At 46.7% G+C, this 19,392-nt stretch overlaps 1 protein-coding gene across 1 annotated transcript in view; it reads right to left on the bottom strand.

Moving 5' to 3' along the window:
* LOC138666619 (oocyte zinc finger protein XlCOF22-like) overlaps positions 1 to 19,392 on the bottom strand; it is a 39,576-nt gene that overhangs the window by 7,899 nt on the left and 12,285 nt on the right. The window contains exon 2 of the mRNA XM_069754817.1: positions 14,806 to 15,118. Within this exon, the coding sequence (XP_069610918.1) occupies positions 14,806 to 15,118 (313 nt within the window). The remainder of the gene's footprint in view (positions 1 to 14,805; positions 15,119 to 19,392) is intronic.

The following is a 19,392-nucleotide window of genomic DNA, read 5'->3' as shown; positions in this document are numbered from 1 at the left end:
ATCGATAGGGGAGGAAAAATAGTAACCATACTGGACAAATGTTGTCTCCTGTCACTTTGAATTGATGCTGCAGTACCTGTCCTGTCTGCGGTCATTGCGAAATCACTCCACAACCTGGTCAGAAAACCCCTCTATCCAACGCCACTTCTGATTTGTGCACCTCTACCACTTCTGCCCTGTTGCCCCCTGCAGCTCGTGTGAGAAGAACCATCACCGGCGCTGTCTGCTGGGAATGCCTGAATCAAACGGTCAACAAGAGTTGCTTGTTTGGTTGCTAATATTTGTTCAAGGTTCTCATGTGGCATGATGTTTTGCAGTTTCCCCTTATAGCGTGGATCCAGGAGGCAGGCCAACCAGTAATCGTCATCGGTCATCATTTTTATAATGCGGGGGTCCCTTTTTAAAATACGCAAGGCATAATCCGCCATGTGGGCCAATGTTCCAGTTGTCAATTCAATGCTTGTGCTGGGTTGAGGAGCACTTTCGGGCAAATCAACGTCACTTGCCTCCCTCCCTCAAAAACCCTGAATTTGGCCTTGCAATGCCACCAGTTTCTATTGCCCCCTGAGAAGCTTCTTCATCCAAAAAGTACTCATCCTCCTCGTCCTCCTCCTCTTCACCTGCCACCTCCTCCAGTAGACTTCCCTGACCAGACAATGGCTGACTGTCATCATGGCTTCCCTCGTCCTCGGCTGCAGACGCCTGCTCCTTTATGTGCGTCAAACTTTGCATCAGCAGACGCATTAGGGGGATGCTCATGCTTATTATGGCATTGTCTGCACTAACCAGCCATGTGAATTCCTCAAAACACTGAAGGACTTGACAGAGGTCTTGTAGCTTCGACCACTGCACACCTGACAACTCCATGTCTGCCATCCAACTGCCTGCCCGTGTATGTATATCCTCCCACAAATACATAACAGCACGCCTCTGTTCGCACAGTCTCTGAAGCATGTGCAGTGTGGAGTTCCACCTTGTTGCAACGTCGATGATTAGGCAATGCTGGGGAAGGTTCAAAGATTGCTGATGGCTCTGCATACGGCTGGAGTGTACGGGCGAATGTCGGATGTGCGAGCAAAGTCTGCGCACCTTCAGGAGCAGGTCGGGTAACCCTGGATAACTTTTCAGGAAGCACTACACCACCAGGTTTAAGGTGTGAGCCAGGCAAGGAATGTGTTTCAGTTGTGGAAGGGCTATGGCAGCCATAAAATTCCTTCCGTTATCACTCACTACCTTGCCTGCCTCAAGATGTACATTGCCCAGCCATGACTGAGTTTCTTGCTGCAAGAACTCGGACAGAACTTCCGCGGTGTGTCTGTTGTCGCCCAAACACTTCATTGCCAATACAGCCTGCTGACGCTTGCCACTAGCTGTTCCATAATGGGACACCTCGTGTGCAACAGTGGCAGCTGCCGATGGAGTGGTCGTGCGACTGCGGTCTGTGGATGAGCTCTCGCTTCTGCTGGAGGACGAGGAGGAGGAGGGGGGGCGAACGCCTACAGCCAACTGTTTCCTAGACCGTGGGCTAGGCAGAACTGTCCCAATATTGCTGTCCCATGTGGACCCCGCATCCACCACATTAACCCAGTGTGCCGTGATGGACACGTAACGCCCCTGGCCATGCCTACTGGTCCATGCATCTGTTGTCAGGTGCTCCTTTCTACTCACAGATTGCCTGAATGCATGGACAATGCGGTCTTTTACATGCTGGTGGAGGGTTGAGATGGCTTTTCTCGAAAAGAAGTGTTGACTGGGTAGCTCGTAGCATGGTACAGCGTAGTCCATCAGGGCTTTGAAAGCTTCGCTTTCAACTAACCGGTAGGGCATCATCTGTAACGAGATTTGTCTAGCAATGTGGGCATTCAAACCCTGTGTTCGCGGATGAGAGGATGAGTACTTCCTTTTCCTAACGAGAGTCTCTTGTAGGGTGAGCTGGACTGGAGAGCTGCATATGGTGGAACTAGCGGGGGTGCCGGTGGACATGGCAGACAGAGGGGGTTGGTGATGATGGTATTCTTGCATTTGGGCCACATACAGTGTTTCCTACCAAGAACCTGGTGATTTCCTGACTGCTTTGGCCTTGCGACGAAACCTCCACATTTGCTGCAGGTGGTGTGGTAAACGGTGGGCTTACAGTGAGGGAATGGATGTAGCGTTGCTGACTAGCTTCATTGTGAGAGGGTGCAACAACGTTAAGGGACGTTAGGTAGTTAGTCCAGGCTTGCAAGTGCATGGTGGTTAAATGTCTACACATGCAACTTGTATTTAGATTTTTAACATTCTGACCTCTGCTGAAGGTCCTTGAGCATTTCTTACAGATGACTTTACACTGATCATTTGGATCTTGGTTAAAAAAATGCCAGACTGCACTCCTCATACTATCGGATACCTTTTCAGGCATTGAACACTGAGCTACTTTAACCGGATGGCCACGCTCTCTTACAACTGGTTTTGGTTTTGCCACACGTTTTTGGCCAGATACGGGCCTGCCAGATGGAACCTGTTGCGATGTTGATGCCTGCTGCGGCTCCTCCTCTGCTTCAGAGCTACTGCCGGCTACACCCTGTTCCCCCAATGGCTGCCAATCGGGGTCAACAACTGGGTCATCTATGACCTCCTCTTCTATCTCGTGTGCAACTTCGTCTGTGTCACCGTGTAAGCCGGTGGTATAGCGTTCGTGACGGGGTCAGATTCTGGATCAGTACACTGCAAGGGCAATGTTGTGATCTTGTGATGGAAATATTTATATCATGTAGATCTCACTTGCATGTATACTCCTCTATAATCATATATACTCTTATAAACGCAAATATATCTATATACACTATAATCAATTGCTTAAAATGGCTGACATATACTGATATAAGCCAGATAGACTGTTCGGTGATTTCCACCCAAAAAAAGCGGAAGAGCTCCAGATGTCTTAAGTGCTGCTGATATGTCTCAACTTTGTCCTAGATGCAGAGATACATTTTAGTTGCTTAATCAGCAATCATATGTGCATTAACCCCTTTCTGCCATTGGACGTACTATTCCGTCCATGTGGGGTGGGCCTTAATTCCCAAGGACGGAATAGTACGTCCAGCGCGATCGGCCGCGCTCACCCGATCGCGGCCGGGTGTCAGCTGCTTTTCGCAGCTGACATCCGGCACTATGTGCCAGGAGCGGTCACGGATCGCCCCCGGCACATTAACCCCCGGCACACCGCGATCAAACATGATCGCGATGTGCCGGCGGTGCAGGGAAGCATCGCGCAGGGAGGGGGCTCCCTGCGGGCTTCCCTGAGACCCCCGCAGCAACGCGATGTGATCGCGTTGCTCCGGGGGTCTCCTACCTTCCTCCCTGCAGCAAGTCCCGGATCCAAGATGGCCGCGGATCCGGGTCCTGCAGGGAGGGAGGTGCCTTACCAAGTGCCTGCTCAGAGCAGGCACTTGGTAACGCTGCAGCGCTGTTTAACAGATCGGTGATCTGACAGAGTGCTGTGCAAACTGTCAGATCATCGATCTGTGATGTCCCCCCCTGGGACAAAGTAAAAAAGTTTTAAAAAAATTTTCCAAGTGTGTAAAAAAAAAAAAAAAAAATCCTAAATAATGAAAAAAAATATATATTATTTCCATAAATACATTTCTTTATCTAAATAAAAAAAAACAATAAAAGTACACATATTTAGTATCGCCGTGTCCGTAACGACCCGACCTATAAAGCTGTCCCACTAGTTAACCCCTTCAGTAAACACCGTAAGAAAAAAAAAAAAAACGAGGCAAAAAACAACGCTTTGTTATCATACCGCCGAACAAAAAGTGGAATAACACGCGATCAAAAGACGGATATAAATAACCATGGTATCGCTGAAAGCGTAATCTTTTCCCGCAAAAAACGAGCTGCCATACAGCAACATCAGCAAAAACATAAAAAAGTTATACTCCTCAGAATAAAGCGATGCAAAAATAATTATTTTTTCTATAAAATAGTTTTTATCGTATAAAAGCGCCAAAACATAAAAAAAATTATATAAATGAGGTGTCGCTGTAATCATACTGACCCGAAGAATAAAACTGCTTTATCAATTTTACCAAACGCGGAACGGTATAAACGCCTCCCCCAAAAGAAATTCATGAATAGCTGGTTTTTGGTCATTCTGCCTCACAAAAATCGGAAAAAGCGATCAAAAAATGTCACGTGCCCGAAAATGTTACCAATAAAAACGTCAACTCGTCCCGCAAAAAACAAGATCTCACATGACTCTGTGGACTCAAATATGGAAAAATTATAGCTCTCAAAATGTGGTAACGCAAAAAATATTTTTTGCAATAAAAAGCGTCTTTCAGTGTCCGACGGCTGCCAATCATAAAAATCCGCTAAAAAACCCTCTATAAAAGTAAATCAAACCCCCCTTCATCACCCCTTTAGTTAGGGAAAAATTAAAAAAATGTATTTATTTCCATTTTCCCATTAGGGTTAGGGCTAGGGTTAGGGCTAGGGTTAGGGCTAGGGTTAGGGCTAGGGTTAGGGCTAGGGCTACGGTTAGGGCTAGGGTTAGGGTTAGGGCTAGGGTTAGGGCTAGGGTTGGGGCTACGGTTAGGGTTAAGGCTACAGTTAGGGTTGGGGCTAAAGTTAGGGTTAGGGTTTGGATTACATTTGCGGTTGGGATTAGGATTAGGGGTGTGTCTGGGTTAGAGGTGTGGTTAGGGTTACCGTTGGGATTAGGGTTAGGGGTGTGTTTGGATTAGGGTTCCAGTTATAATTGGGGGGTTTCCACTGTTTAGGCACATCAGGGGCTCTCCAAACGCGACATGGCGTCCGATCTCAATTCCAGCCAATTCTGCGTTGAAAAAGTAAAACAGGCTCCTTCCCTTCCGACCTCTCCCGTGTGCCCAAACAGGAGTTTACCCCAACATATGGGGTATCAGCGTACTCAGGATAAATTGGACAACAACTTTTGGGGTCCAATTTCTCCTGTTACCCTTGGGAAAATACAAAACTGGGGGCTAAAAAATAATTTTTGTGGGAAAAAAAAGATTTTTTATTTTCACGGCTCTGCGTTATAAACTGTAGTGAAACACTTGGGGGCTCAAAGTTCTCACAACACATCTAGATAAGTTCCTTGAGGTGTCTAGTTTCCAATATGGGGTCACTTGTGGGGGGTTTCTACTGTTTAGGTACATTAGGGGCTCTGCAAACACAATGTGACGCCTGCAGACCATTCCATCTAAGTCTGTATTCCAAATGGCGCTCCTTCCCTTCTGAGCCCTCCCATGCACCCAAACGCTGGTTCCCCCCCACATATACGGTATCAGCGCACTCAGGACAAATTGCATAACAACTTTTTGGGTCCAATTTCTCCTGTTACCCTCAGGAAAATACAAAACTGGGGGCTAAAAAATAATTTTTGTGGGAAAAAATTTTTGTTTTATTTTTACGGCTCTGCATTATAAACTTCTGTGACGCTCTTGGTGGGTCAAAGTGCTCACCACACATCTAGATAAGTTCCTTAGGGGGTCTACTTTCCAAAATGGTGTCATTTGTGGGGGGTTTTAATGTTTAGGCACATCAGTGGCTCTCCAAACGCAACATGGAGTCCCATCTCAATTCCTGTCAATTTTGCATTGAAAGGTCAAACGGCGCTCCTTCCCTTCCGAGCTCTCCCATGCGCCCAAACAGTGGTTTACCCCCACATATGGGGTATCAGAGTACTCAGGACAAATTGTGCAACAACTTTTGTGGTCCAATTTCTTCTCTTACCGTTGGGAAAATAAAAAATTGGGGGCGAAAATATAATTTGTGTGAAAAAAAATGATTTTTTATTTTTACGGTTCTGCGTTATAAACTTCTGTGAAGCACTTGGTGGGTCAAAGTGCTCACCACACCTCTAGATAAGTTCCTTAGGGGTCTACTTTCCAAAATGGTGTCACTTGTGGGGGGTTTCAATGTTTAGGCACATCAGTGGCTCTCCAAACGCAACATGGTGTCCCATCTCAATTCCAGTCAATTTTGCATTTTAAAGTCAAATGGCACTCCTTCCCTTCTGAGCTCTGCCATGCGCCCAAACTGTGGTTAACCCCCACATATGGGGTATCGGCGTACTCAGGACAAATTGTACAACAACGTTTTGGGTCCATTTTCTCCTGTAACCCTTGGTAAAATAAAACAAATTGGAGCTGAAGTAATTTTTTTGTGAAAAAAGTTAAATGTTAATTTTTATTTAAACATTCCAAAAATTCCTGTGAAGCACCTGAAGGGTTAATAAACTTCTTGAATGTGGTTTTGAGAACCTTGAGGGGTGCAGTTTTTAGAATGGTGTCACACTTGGGTATTTTCTATCATATAGACCCCTCAAAATGACTTCAAATGAGATGTGGTCCCTAAAATAAAATGGTGTTGTAAAAATGAGAAATTGCTGGTCAACTTTTAACCCTTATAACTCCCTAACAAAAAAAAATTTTGGTTCCAAAATTGTGCTGATGTAAAGTAGACATGTGGGAAATGTTACTTATTAAGTATTTTGTGTGACATATCTCTGTGATATAATTGCATAAAAATTCAAATTTGGAAAATTGCGAAATTTTCAAAATGTTTGCCAAATTTCCATTTTTTTCACAAATAAACGCAGGTAATATCAAAGAAATTTTACCACTATCAAGAAGTACAATATGTCACGAGAAAACATTGTCAGAATCACCGGGATCCGTTGAAGCGTTCCAGAGTTATAACCTCATAAAGGGACAGTGGTCAGAATTGTAAAAATTGGCCCGGTCCATAACGTGCAAACCACCCTTGGGGGTAAAGGGGTTAATCACAATATTCCATATAGATTCAAATAACCAATAACAGAGGAGCTAGACAATATGTTAATTAACTAACTACCCCTAACCACTTCTTTCTATATGCAATTATAAAACTATGTATCAGGAAATAAAGGATCAGTATTGATGGAATGCTTTCCTGTCACAATCGTGTACAGACTCATTCTTGAGCGCTCAAAATACTCAGTCTTATTGGGAACGGCCGCAGCACACACATAGGGATAGATTTATCCAACCCAAATTTCCATATCAAACAGAGTCAAAGGAACAGCATAATAATCTGGCTGTGGCTGTGCATCTGTGCACTTCATGTCCGATTCATGTTGTAATGGGCATGGCTTGTTAACAATTTCCCTTTCTAACCCAGGAACGGTATGTGTAAAGAGCTCCATGGAGTAACCCGTTGTGTCGCCTAACGCATCCTTCTCTGATGTTCTGGGTGAAGAACGCAAGGAAGCGACTTGTCCCTGACCGGGAACATCCACTGATGACGCGCTGCTTTTACATTTTGCACTTTCCGAAGAGGAGGCAAAAGAGCTAGAGGCAGAGTCAGCAAGGAAAGCCAAAACTTGTTCCTGCTGCTCCGGCTTTAAAAGCGGTTTTCCTACTCCCAGAAAAGGGAGCGTTCGAGGCCTTGTGTAGCCAGATGATGACGGTGGCTGAACAACTCGAGACTTAGGTGCTATATTGCTTTTCCCACGACCACCTGATGCTCCACCACCACTACCATCATTACCAGATGGCAATGACCGCCCACGGCCACGACCTCTTCCACCAGACTTCCCCATTCTTGGAAATATGTAACCAAACTAACAAACGGTATTTCTTACTGTAAAACCAGTTACAAGGTGGACGCAAAATTGTTGTGAATTTAAATCTCCCTTTATAGGCGTGTGAGACTGCAGGGAAAATCAGGCCCACTGTATTACAGTACACAGTTTCAGTGGCAGACAGTGGCTGACAGATATGCCACTAACAGGACTGACGCAGTTGCACACACTGGAAATAAAAATCTCCCCTTCTTTTTTTTATATGGAAGACTAGTGAATAAATCTGGCCCACTGTATTACAGTATATTTTCTGTGGCAGAAAATGACAGACAGATACCACAAACTGGACTGGCAGAGATGCACAGATTTGCCAATATTAATCTCCCCTTTTTGTTTTTATATGGAAGACTAGTGAATAAATCTGGCCCACAGTTTTACAGTATTGTTTCTGTGGCAGAAAATGACAGATACCACAGACTGGACTGGCACAAATTTGCCAATATTAATCTCCCCTTTTTGTTTTTTTATGGAAGACTAGTGAATAAATCTGGCCCACTGTTTTACAGTATTGTTTCTGTGGCAGGAAATTACAGATACCACAGACTGGACTGGCACAGATGCACAGATTTGCTAATATTAATCTCCCCTTTTTGTTTTTATATGGAAGACTAGTGAATAAATCTGGCCCACTGTATTACAGTATATTTTCTGTGGCAGAAAATGACTGACAGATACCACAGACTGGACTGGCACAGATGCACAGATTTGCCAATATTAATCTCCCCTTTTTGTTTTTATATGGAAGACTAGTGAATAAATCTGGCCCACTGTTTTACAGTATTGTATCGGTGGCAGAAAATGACTGACAGACAGATACCACAGACTGGACTGGCACAGATGCACTGATTGGCAATATAAATCTCCCTTTTTAGGTGTGGGACAGTGCAGAAAAATACAGGCCCACTGTTTCACACTACACAGTTTCAGGGGCAGAAAGTGGCTTGAAGATATATACAAAAAAAAGGGACTGTACTACAATTACTATCTGCCTACAGTAATCTCAGAAAAGTATGGCAGGCAGCAATAAAAAGGACTGCTGCACACAAACAAACAAACAAGATAGCTGTGCAGAAAGGAAGGTGCAACAGGATTTGTGCTTTGAAAAAAGCAGTTGGTTTGCACAGCGGCGTACACACAGCAATGCAGCTATCAGGGAGCCTTATAAGGCAGCCTAATAAGCTATAGAGCTGATGCACAGAAATCTAGCCTCCACTGTCCCTGCAAGGAAAAGGTGGTGTTGGACAGTGGAAATCGCTACAGCACAAGCGGTTTGGGGGTTTATATTTCCTGCCTAATGCTATCCCTGCTTCTGATGAAGCGGCAGCAACCTCTCCCTATGCTCAGATCAGCTGCAGTAAGATGGCGGTCGGCGTGCATGCCCCTTTATAGCCCCTGTGACGCCGCAGAAAGCAAGCCAATCACTGCCATGCCCTTCTCTAAGATGGTGGGGACTGAGACCTATGTCATCACGCTGCCCACACTCTGCGTCCTCCTTCATTGGCTGAGAAATGGCGCTGAACGCGTCATATGAAATGCGACTTTGGCGCGAAGGTCGCGTTCCGCATGGCCGGTCCCACGCTGGGATCGGATCGGGTTTCATGAAACTCGACTTTGCCAAAAGTCGGCGTCTTATGAAAATGACCAATCCGTTTCGCTCAACCCTAGTCATTACAAATAGAGAGATCTATTTCAAGTGGTTATTTCTGTTAATGTTGATGATTATAGGTTACAGCAAATGAAAACCCAAAAGTCATTGTATCAGTAGATTAGAATACTTTATAACACCAGCTTGACAAAATGATTTTAACATCCAAAATGTTGGTCTACTGAAATGTATGTTCAGTAAATGCACTCAATACTTGGTCGGGGCTCCTTTTGCATCAATTACTGCATCAATGCGGCGTGGCATGGAGGCGATCAGCCTGTGGCACTGCTGAGGTGTTATGGAAGCTTATGTTGCTTTGATAGCAGCCTTCAGCTCGTCTGCATTGTTGGGTCTGGTATCTCTCATTTTCCTATTGGCAATACGCCATATATTCTCTATGGGGTTAAGGTCAGATGACTTTGCTGGCCAATCAACCACATTGATACTGTTGTTTTTAAACCAGGTATTGGTACTTTTGGCAGTGTGGACAGGTGCCAAGTCCTGCTGGAGAATTAATTTTACATCTCCAAAAAGCTTTTCAGCAGAGGGAAGCATGAAGTAATTTAAAATTTCCTGGTAGACGGCTGCTCTGACTTTGGTCTTGATGAAACACAGTGGACCTACACCAGCAGATGACATGGCTCCCCAAACCATCACTGATTGTGGAAACTTCACTGTCAAAGTTGACACAATTTGCTTTATCATTTAATGTACAGGAAAATGAGCAAAAACTTCCAAGTGATCTGCAATGTTTTCATAGTTATGTCAACGGAGCAGTGTATGGCTATTTACTAATTGGTGAGCTAACATTTTTATTGATAGCATTTTGAGGTAGATATGATGTTTTTACCACTTATTGCATTTTTGGTAGAGTTGTGGGGAGTGAAAGTCTTATTCTGGCCTTTCAATTTTTTCCTCTTGATGGCAAATACCAACTGGGTAATTTTATATATTTTGATAGATCAGACTTATGTACACAGCGATACCAGCTGTGCTTTTTTATTAAAATTGTTTCTTTGCTTTTATTGGAGGAACTAATTGTATATATACAGTACAAACCAAAAGTTTGGACACCCCTTCTCATTTAAAGATTTTTCTGTATTTTCATGACTATGAAAATTATACATTCACACTGAAGGCATAAAAACTATGAAGTAACACATGTGGAATTATATACTTAACAAAAAAGTGTGAAACAACTGAAAATATGTCTTATATTCTAGGTTCTTCAAAGTAGCCACATTTTGCTTTGATGACTGTTTTGCACACTCTTGGCATTCTCTTGATGAGCTTCAAGAGGTAGTCACCGGGAATGGTTTTCACTCCTCAGGTTTAATAAGTGAGATTTCTTGCCTTATAAATGGGGTTCGGACCATCAGTTGTGATGTGCAGAAGTGTGGTGGATACACAGCTGATAGTCCTACTGAACAGACTGTTAGAATGTGTATTACTGCAAGAAAAAAGCAGCTAAGTAAAGAAAAACGAGTGGCCATCATGGAAATGAAGGTCAGTCAGTCCGAAAAATTGGGAAAACTATGAAAGTGTCCCCAAGTGCAGTGGCAAAAACCATCAAGCGCTACAAAAAAACTGGCTCACATGAGGACCGCCCCAAGAAAGGAAGACCAAGAGTCACCTCTGCTTCTGAGGATAAGTTTATCCGAGTCACCAGGCTCAGAAATCGCAGGTTAACAGTAGCTCAGATTAGAGACCAGGTCAATGCCAGAGTTCTAGCAGCAGACACATCTCTACAACAACAGTTAAGAGGAGACTTTGTGCAGCAGGTCTTCATGGTAAAATAGCTGCTAGGAAACCACTGCTAAGGACAGGCAACAAGCAGAAGAGACTTGTTTGGGCTAAAGAACACAAAGAATGGACATTAGGCCAGTGGAAATCTGTGCTTTGGTCTGATGAGTCCAAATTTGAGCTCTTTGGTTCCAACCACCGTGTCTTTGTGCGACGCAGAAAAGGTGAACGGATGGACTCTACATGCCTGGTTCCCACCGTGAAGCATGGAGGAGGAGGTGTGATGGTGCTTTGCTGCTGACGCTGTTGGGGATTTATTCAAAATTGAAGGCATACTGAACCAGCATGGCTACCACAGCATTTGCAGTGCCATGCTGTTCCATCCGGTTTGCGTTTAGTTGGACCATCATTTATTTTTCAACAGGACAATGACCCCAAACACACCTCCCAGCTGTGTAAGGGTTATTTGACCAAGAAGGAGAGTGATCAGGTGCTACGCCAGATGACCTGGCCTCCACAGTCACCAGACCTGAACCCAATCGAGATGGTTTGCGGTGAGCTGGACCGCAGAGAGAAAGCAAAAAGGCCAACAAGTGCTAAGCATCTCTGAGAACTCCTTCAAGATTGTTGGAAGACCATTGCAGTGCCCCAGGGTCCTGGTTGTTGCAGTAATATCATTCTCCTCTAGGGGGGAGTGATATTACGCTTGAGGGCAATAAAGGAGGTCTCTTTACCAGGTAACACCAACATACAACACGTTTCATACTCCAGCCCACAAGGGGGAGCTATGCTCCTCTTTATTAGGGCACTCTTCACAATTAGGTAAAACTGGTGGTCTGGATAGTGGTTAGTCAGAAGCTGGCTGGGCTTCTCCCAGTTAGGTGCTATCTGAGCTCTGCTCAGGTAGTTGGTCCCTGACAAGGGTGGGATCCTGTCAGAGGCCTAGACGGAAGGCCACGGAGCTGCGCCTGCCCCACGTGCGGCAGCCCCTAAGAAAGAGACACGAACAGAGAACTGTATTGTAGAGAGTGAGAAGAAGTCATAGCAAAAGGAGAGGAAATCAGAAGGAGTTCTGCCTTGCACAGGCTGCCTCCTGAGGTGCAGAATCCGGTAGCCGGAACACCGAGGGAGCAACAGTCCTTTATGCTTTGCTCAAGAGACCGGCAGGACAGCTAATTTCAAGTTACTGATCCGCCCTATACCCAGGAGGCACGGTGGCAACTTGTGGGGGCCGGGGCGTGCTAGAGTCCCTGTAAAAAGCCTCAGGCCACCAGTCATACGGGTTTGTCCTATCCATCTGGGGGACAGAGAAAGAGTCATAATATCTAGAACACCTACAACAGTTGTGAGGTCCTTATGAGAGGCTCAGCAGTAAGGTACTACAACACCCAGGCGCTAGAGGAAGGCTACTGATTTCCACCTGGATAAGGGGACTCTGGATTTGCCTTCAGACCGGCCGGACTCTGCCTACCCTGTGGTCCCTACCCTGGACTGTGGATGCTGAAGCCTTCAGTAAAGGTAAAGAGACTGCAACCTTGTGTCCTCGTTCTTCACTGCACCTTACACCATTCACCATCTACACACTGGGAAGCCCTGGGGACGTACTTCACCAGTGGGAAGGTATACCATCTAGCTGCCATAACATCACCCCAGCTGACCCCTAAGCAGCGTTGGTCACCCTGACCGAATACCACAGGTAGCATCACGAACTTATCCCTTTAAAGACCTTTCCCTTTTACAACGGACTTCCAGAGGGCCACGGACCGGGTCAGCCACCGTGACATCCCCCTTGAGAACCGAAAGACCAGGTACCGAGTACCCCACTGCCCTACGGGGGCGCTCCACCATTCCCGGTGACTACCTCTTGAAGCTCATGAAGAGAATGCCAAGAGTGTACAAAGCAGTCATCAAAGCAAAAGGTGGCTACTATGAAGAACCTAGAATATAAGACATAATTTCAGTTGTTTCACACTTTTTTGTTAAGTATATAATTCCACATGTGTTAATTCATAGTTTTGATGCCTTCAGTGTGAATGTACAATTTTCATAGTCATGAAAATACAGAAAAATCTTTAAATGAGAACGTGTGTCCAAACTTTTGGTCTGTACTGATATATATATATATATATATATATATATATATATATATATATATTGTAGGGGTTCCACTCACTCAGCTGCGACGGCTGACACTCAGGAGGCGTGTTCCTTTAAAGTTCACTGGGTTTATTGCTTCATAAACCATATGCAAAACAACAGAAAGCAAATAGCCTTTGGTTCAGGCAAAGAAAAAACAAGTGTCCAGTTCATCCGGCTCAGTCCTGAAGCCGTAACACACTCAGGAGGGTTCCACCTCCACACATATCTGCTGTGTAAAGCATTAGCCAGTCTTATATAGAGCTAACCACACCCAGTAACCCATCACATGATTAGCCATGTGGTCTGACATCACCACAGGTCCTGAAATACATATATATACAAGAATATGTGCAAGAAAGAAATACTCCGGGCTACATTATAGCAACAAGGCACTTATGTGGCACATACCTCCCATCGACTACACACCCTTTAGCCATGCTACATACCTCCCCCCTCTGCCTAAAGCCGTGGGGCTTGGCACTTTCCCCCACTAAACAAGGGATTCTTGATAGGGCATCCGCATTACCGTGCAGCTTTCCGGCCCTATGTTCCACATGGAAACTGAACTCCTGCAGGGCTAAGAACCAATGGGTGACTCTAGCATTTCTACCCTTTGTTTCCCTCATCCACCTAAGTGGGGCATGGTCGGATATCAGTCTAAATTTACGTCCCAGCAGATAGTACCGTAATGTGTCCACTGCCCATTTTATGGCCAAGCACTCCTTCTCAACGACTGAGTAGTTCTTTTCAGATGAGGACAGCTTCCTACTCAGATAGAGAACAGGATGCTCCTCCCCATGTAGTTCTTGGGAAAGGACTGCTCCCACCCCAACATCTGAGGCATCTGTCTGAAGAATAAACTCTTTCTTGAAGTTTGGGGCCATCAGAACGGGTTGCTTACATAAAGCCTCTTTCATTTCTTGGAAGGCTGAATCTGTTTCTTCGGACCACTTAACCATTACTGATTTTGTCCCCTTTAGCAGGTCAGTCAGAGGCGCAGCCATCGTGGCGAAGTTTGGGATGAACCTCCTGTAATATCCCACGATTCCCAGGAAGGCTTTAATTTGCTTCTTGGAAACTGGTTTTGGCCATGTTTGAATTGCCTCCACTTTACTGATTTGGGGTTTTATTTCTCCATGACCCACTATGTATCCAAGGTACTTAGCTTCTTCTTTACCCAAGGCACACTTCTTCGGGTTTATTGTAAATCCGGCCTCTCTTATAGCATCAAACACCGCTTGGACTTTCTCCAGATGACTCTCCCAGTCCGGGCTAAAGATGACGATATCATCTAGGTACGCAGCAGCGTAGGCCTTATGGGGTGCAAGGACTCTATCCATAGCCCTCTGGAAGGTCGCCGGAGCTCCCTGTAGGCCAAACGGCATCCGGACATACTGGAAGCATCCATCAGGTGTCGAAAAGGCCGTCTTCTCCTTGGCTTCCTGTGCCATGGGGATCTGCCAATACCCCTTTGTCAAATCCAAGGTGGATATATATCTGGCATGCCCAAGCCTTTCGATGAGCTCATCAACGCGGGGCATGGGATAAGCGTCAAACTTGGAGACCTCATTCAACTTCCGATAGTCGTTGCAAAACCTCCACTCTCCATCAGGTTTTGGGACCAGGACAATTGGGCTCGACCAACCGCTCTTGGATTCCTCAATGACTCCAAGCGTCAACATACGCTTCACCTCTTTGGAGATAACTTCCCGACGAGCCTCAGGAATACGATAGGGCTTCACGTTCACCCGCACATGCGGCTCTGTCAGAACCTCGTGCTCTATGACCTTCGTGTGTCCTGGCAACTCTGAAAACAGGTCCCTGTTTTTCTGGAGTAACTCCCGGCACTGCTGTTTCTGGGTCTTCGACAGCGACTCTGCTATAGTGACCGCTCCAACCTCACCTTCTGGGTTGCTTAACAACGATGGAGTTACTGTCGGCTCTCTCTCTTGCCACGGCTTGATGAGGTTGACATGGTAAACTTGGAATGGTTTCCGTCTTCCTGGTTGGTGAATTTTATAATTTACCTCACCAAGTTTCTCGACAACCTCATATGGCCCTTGCCATTTGGCCAAGAACTTGCTTTCCACCGTCGGAACTAACACAAGAACTCGGTCTCCCGGATTGAACTGCCTCACTCTTGCTGAACGGTTGTAGACCCTGGCCTGAGCTTCTTGTGCCTGGAGAAGGTGATCTTTCACGATAGGCATCACCTTTGCAATCCTCTGCTGCATCAGGGCCACATGCTCAATGACGCTTCTGTGGGGCGTGACTTCGGCTTCCCAGGTTTCCTTGGCTATATCCAGGAGTCCTCGTGGATGTCGGCCATATAGAAGCTCAAACGGTGAGAACCCTGTGGAGGCCTGTGGAACTTCACGAATGGAAAACATCAGATAGGGTAAGAGACAATCCCAGCCTCTACCGTCTTTCTCTATAGCTTTCCTCAGCATGCTCTTCAGTGTCTTGTTAAATCTCTCAACAAGACCATCTGACTGGGGATGGTACACCGAGGTCCTCAACTGGGAGATTTTCAGGGCTTTGCATAACTCCCTCATCACCTTGCTCATGAAAGGTGTACCCTGGTCAGTCAGGATCTCCTTTGGCAGACCTGTCCGGGAAAAGACATGGACCAACTCACGGGCTATGCTCTTGGAGGAAGAATTTCTCAAGGGAATTGCCTCAGGATAGCGTGTGGCATAGTCCAGGATGACTAATATATACTGATGGCCCCGAGCTGATTTAACTAAGGGACCGACCAAGTCCATGGCAATTCTCTCGAACGGTACCTCAATAATGGGCAGTGGCACAAGGGGGTTCCGGAAATGAGGAGTGGGAGCAGTTAGCTGACATGTAGGGCAGGACCTGCAATAGTTCACTATTTCCCGGTGACACCCAGGCCAATAGAACCTCTGCATAACCCGTTCCTGCGTTTTTTCCACCCCTAGGTGTCCACCCAAGATATGTGAATGGGCCATGTCCAACACCTTCCGCCTATATGGACCCGGCACTAGCAACTGCTCTACCAACTCCTCCCTTATTTTTGTGACCCGGTACAACAACTCCCCACTCATCAGAAAATGGGGAAATCTTGTGTCTGCCCCCGGCTCCTGTACCACCCCGTCAATAACTGTGACATTATTAAAGGCTTCCCTCAGAGTGGGGTCCCTATGTTGGGCAGTCCCAAAATTTTCACCGGATACCTCTAACTCCAGAATGTCAGATGCAGGGGACACTTCCTCCTCATCCCCAACCAGAACACAAAAAGGAAACCTGTCTGTCTCTGGGTGTGGCGACACCCCTCCAGGGTTCATTGGTTCCCTACTCTTGTTAGGGAGCTCAGAACCTTTCCCCCACAAATCCCAAAACAAACAGAAATCCCGGCCAATAATTATAGGGTGCAACAAGTCCTGAACGACGCCGACTATGTGGGATTCAGTGCCACATGCCGTTTCAATGTCCACCCTGGCCATAGGGTAGTCCTTTGCATCACCATGTATGCACCGCACTCCAACCTTCTTTCCCGGGAGCAGGTGAAGAGGAAAAGTGGCCCTCACCAGGGTCACTAGGCTCCCTGAGTCTAACAGTGCCATTACTGCTCGACCATTCACCTTTACGGGACACGCTTGAGGTCCCTCGTTGGGCGGAGAGTTGACACTGCAGGCTGGATACGCAAAGTATGAACAACGGCGTCCCATGCTGCAGTCCATCTGCTCAGTGGTTTGGGAACAACGGGCAGCTATATGTCCTGGCCTGTGGCACTTCCAACAAATAACATCACCCATGGGGACCTTGGGCACCACCTCCCCCGCCCTTTGTGACCTTGGACGCACCACGCCTTTTTGGGACTCTGCTGCCTTCTGGGACCCCCAGTATGGCATGGGCTGCCTCCCGAAGGAGCCTTCCAACCCTTGGTATCTCTCAACCAGTCCGATCAGCTCGTCGGCATTCTGGGGATCACCCTGGGCAACCCAAGACTGTATAGGCCTTGGGAGGGAATGTACAAACCGATCCATCATCACCCGTTCTACCATCTGTGCAGGAGTAGCTGACTCTGGCTGCAGCCATTTCTGGACCAGGTGCAACAGATCAAACATTTGGGAGCGAGGTGGTTTGTCCCGGTGATAGGCCCAGCCGTGAACTCGCTGTGCCCTGACAGTCAGTGTCACCCCCAAACGTGCGAGAATCTCGGCTTTCAATTTGTGATACTCTTTGGCATCCTGCAAGGTCAAGTCATAGTACGCCTTCTGGGGTTCTCCCGTCAGGTATGGCGCCAATACCTCTGCCCACTGCTCTGGCGGAAGTTTTTCCCTCTCAGCGACCCTCTCAAACACCGTCAGGAATGCCTCAACATCATCCCCGGGGGTCATTTTCTGCAATGCGCGTCTTACCGTCTTCCGGACGTGGGTGTCATCAGCCAGACCTGGGGTTAGGGCGCTCGTCTTGCCCTGGATGGCGGTTGCCAGAAGCTGCATCTGCTGCCGTTGCTCCTGCTGGCTTTGTTGCATCTGCTGCATCCACAGCCTGTTGGTCTCTTGCTGCCTTTGCTCCTGCTGGCTCTGCCGTTGCTCCTGCTGGCTTTGTTGCATCTGCTGCATCCACAGCCTGTTGGTCTCTTGCTGCCTTTGTTCCTGCTGGCTCTGCCGTTGCTCCTGCTGTGACTGCAACTGAACCAAGTGTTTCAGCAGGTCCTCCATTTTCCCTGGCGATGCTTGCTGACTTGCAACAGACTTGACCCAGGACATTAAGCAATGGACTTACGTCTCTGCTGGGACCGCTGCCAGCACTTCTACCACCAATTGTAGGGGTTCCACTCACTCAGCTGCGACGGCTGACACTCAGGAGACGTGTTCCTTTAAAGTTCACTGGGTTTATTGCTTCATAAACCATATGGCAAAACAACAGAAAGCAAATAGCCTTTGGTTCAGGCAAAGAAAAAACAAGTGTCCAGTTCATCCGGCTCAGTCCTGAAGCCGTAACACACTCAGGAGGGTCCCACCTCCACACATATCTGCTGTGTAAAGCATTAGCCAGTCTTATATAGAGCTAACCACACCCAGTAACCCATCACATGATTAGCCATGTGGTCTGACATCACCACAGGTCCTGAAATACATATATATACAAGAATATGTGCAAGAAAGAAATACTCCGGGCTACATTATAGCAACAAGGCACTTATGTGGCACATACCTCCCATCGACTACACACCCTTTAGCCATGCTACAATATATATATATATATTAATTTTTTTTAATTAATTTATTTTTTTAATTGGAACTATTTCTTAGAGAACATCAAACCGTGATCATCGGATTGCTTGCACTTTATAAGGAAATATCTCAGAATTGCAGAAAAAAAAGAAGAAAAAAAATCAGTGTCATCTATGAAACCAGTCTCAGGTTGGTCTTCACAAGAGCTTTCAGCATGACCATAGCAATGGAACAGTTGAACAATTAGGAAAAACTTCTCTTAATGTAGGTATCCTTAGCCCCATCCTGACACATTAACCCTCCATATGTGAAGTAAAGGGGTTCATCAGAGGATCAATCGTAAGTGTACTTGCAGCCTGGACAGCAGGAGACCTATTGTAGCCCTGCTCTTCACCCAGGATTATGATTGATCCCCTGATGAACACCTTTACTTCACATGTGTATGTGGGGGGTTTAACGTGTCGGGATGGGACTAAGGATATCTACATTAAGAGAAGTTTATCCAAATTTTTAAACTGTTATTTGTTCTACCTAATAATATTAACCCCTTTCTGACATCAGACGTACTATCCCGTCGAGGTGGGGTGGGCCCCTATGACCACCGACGGGACAGTACGTCATACGCGATTGGCCGCGCTCACGGGGGGAGCGCAGCCGATCGCGGCCGGGTGTCAGCTGCCTATCACAGCTGACATCCGGCACTATGTGCCAGGAGCAGTCACGGACCGCTCCCGGCACATTAACCCCCCGCACACCGCGATCACACATGATCGCGATGTGCCGGCGGTACAGGGAAGCATCACGCAGGGAGGGGGCTCCCTGCGGGCTTCCCTGAGCCCCCCGCAGCAACGCGATGTGATCGCGTTGCTGCGAGGGTCTCTCTACCTCCCTCCCTGCTCCAGACCCGGATCCAAGATGGCCTCGTCATCCGGGTCCTGCAGGGAGGGAGGTGGCTTCACAGAGCCTGCTCAGAGCGGGCACTGTGAAGCCTGCAGTACTGAAAGTCAGATCGGTGATCTGAC

The sequence above is a fragment of the Ranitomeya imitator genome, chromosome 2, assembly GCF_032444005.1.
Source record: "Ranitomeya imitator isolate aRanImi1 chromosome 2, aRanImi1.pri, whole genome shotgun sequence".
NCBI lineage: Eukaryota > Metazoa > Chordata > Amphibia > Anura > Dendrobatidae > Ranitomeya > Ranitomeya imitator.
Note: the sequence above shows the minus strand (reverse complement) of the source record. Positions and strands in the feature narration are given on the sequence as shown.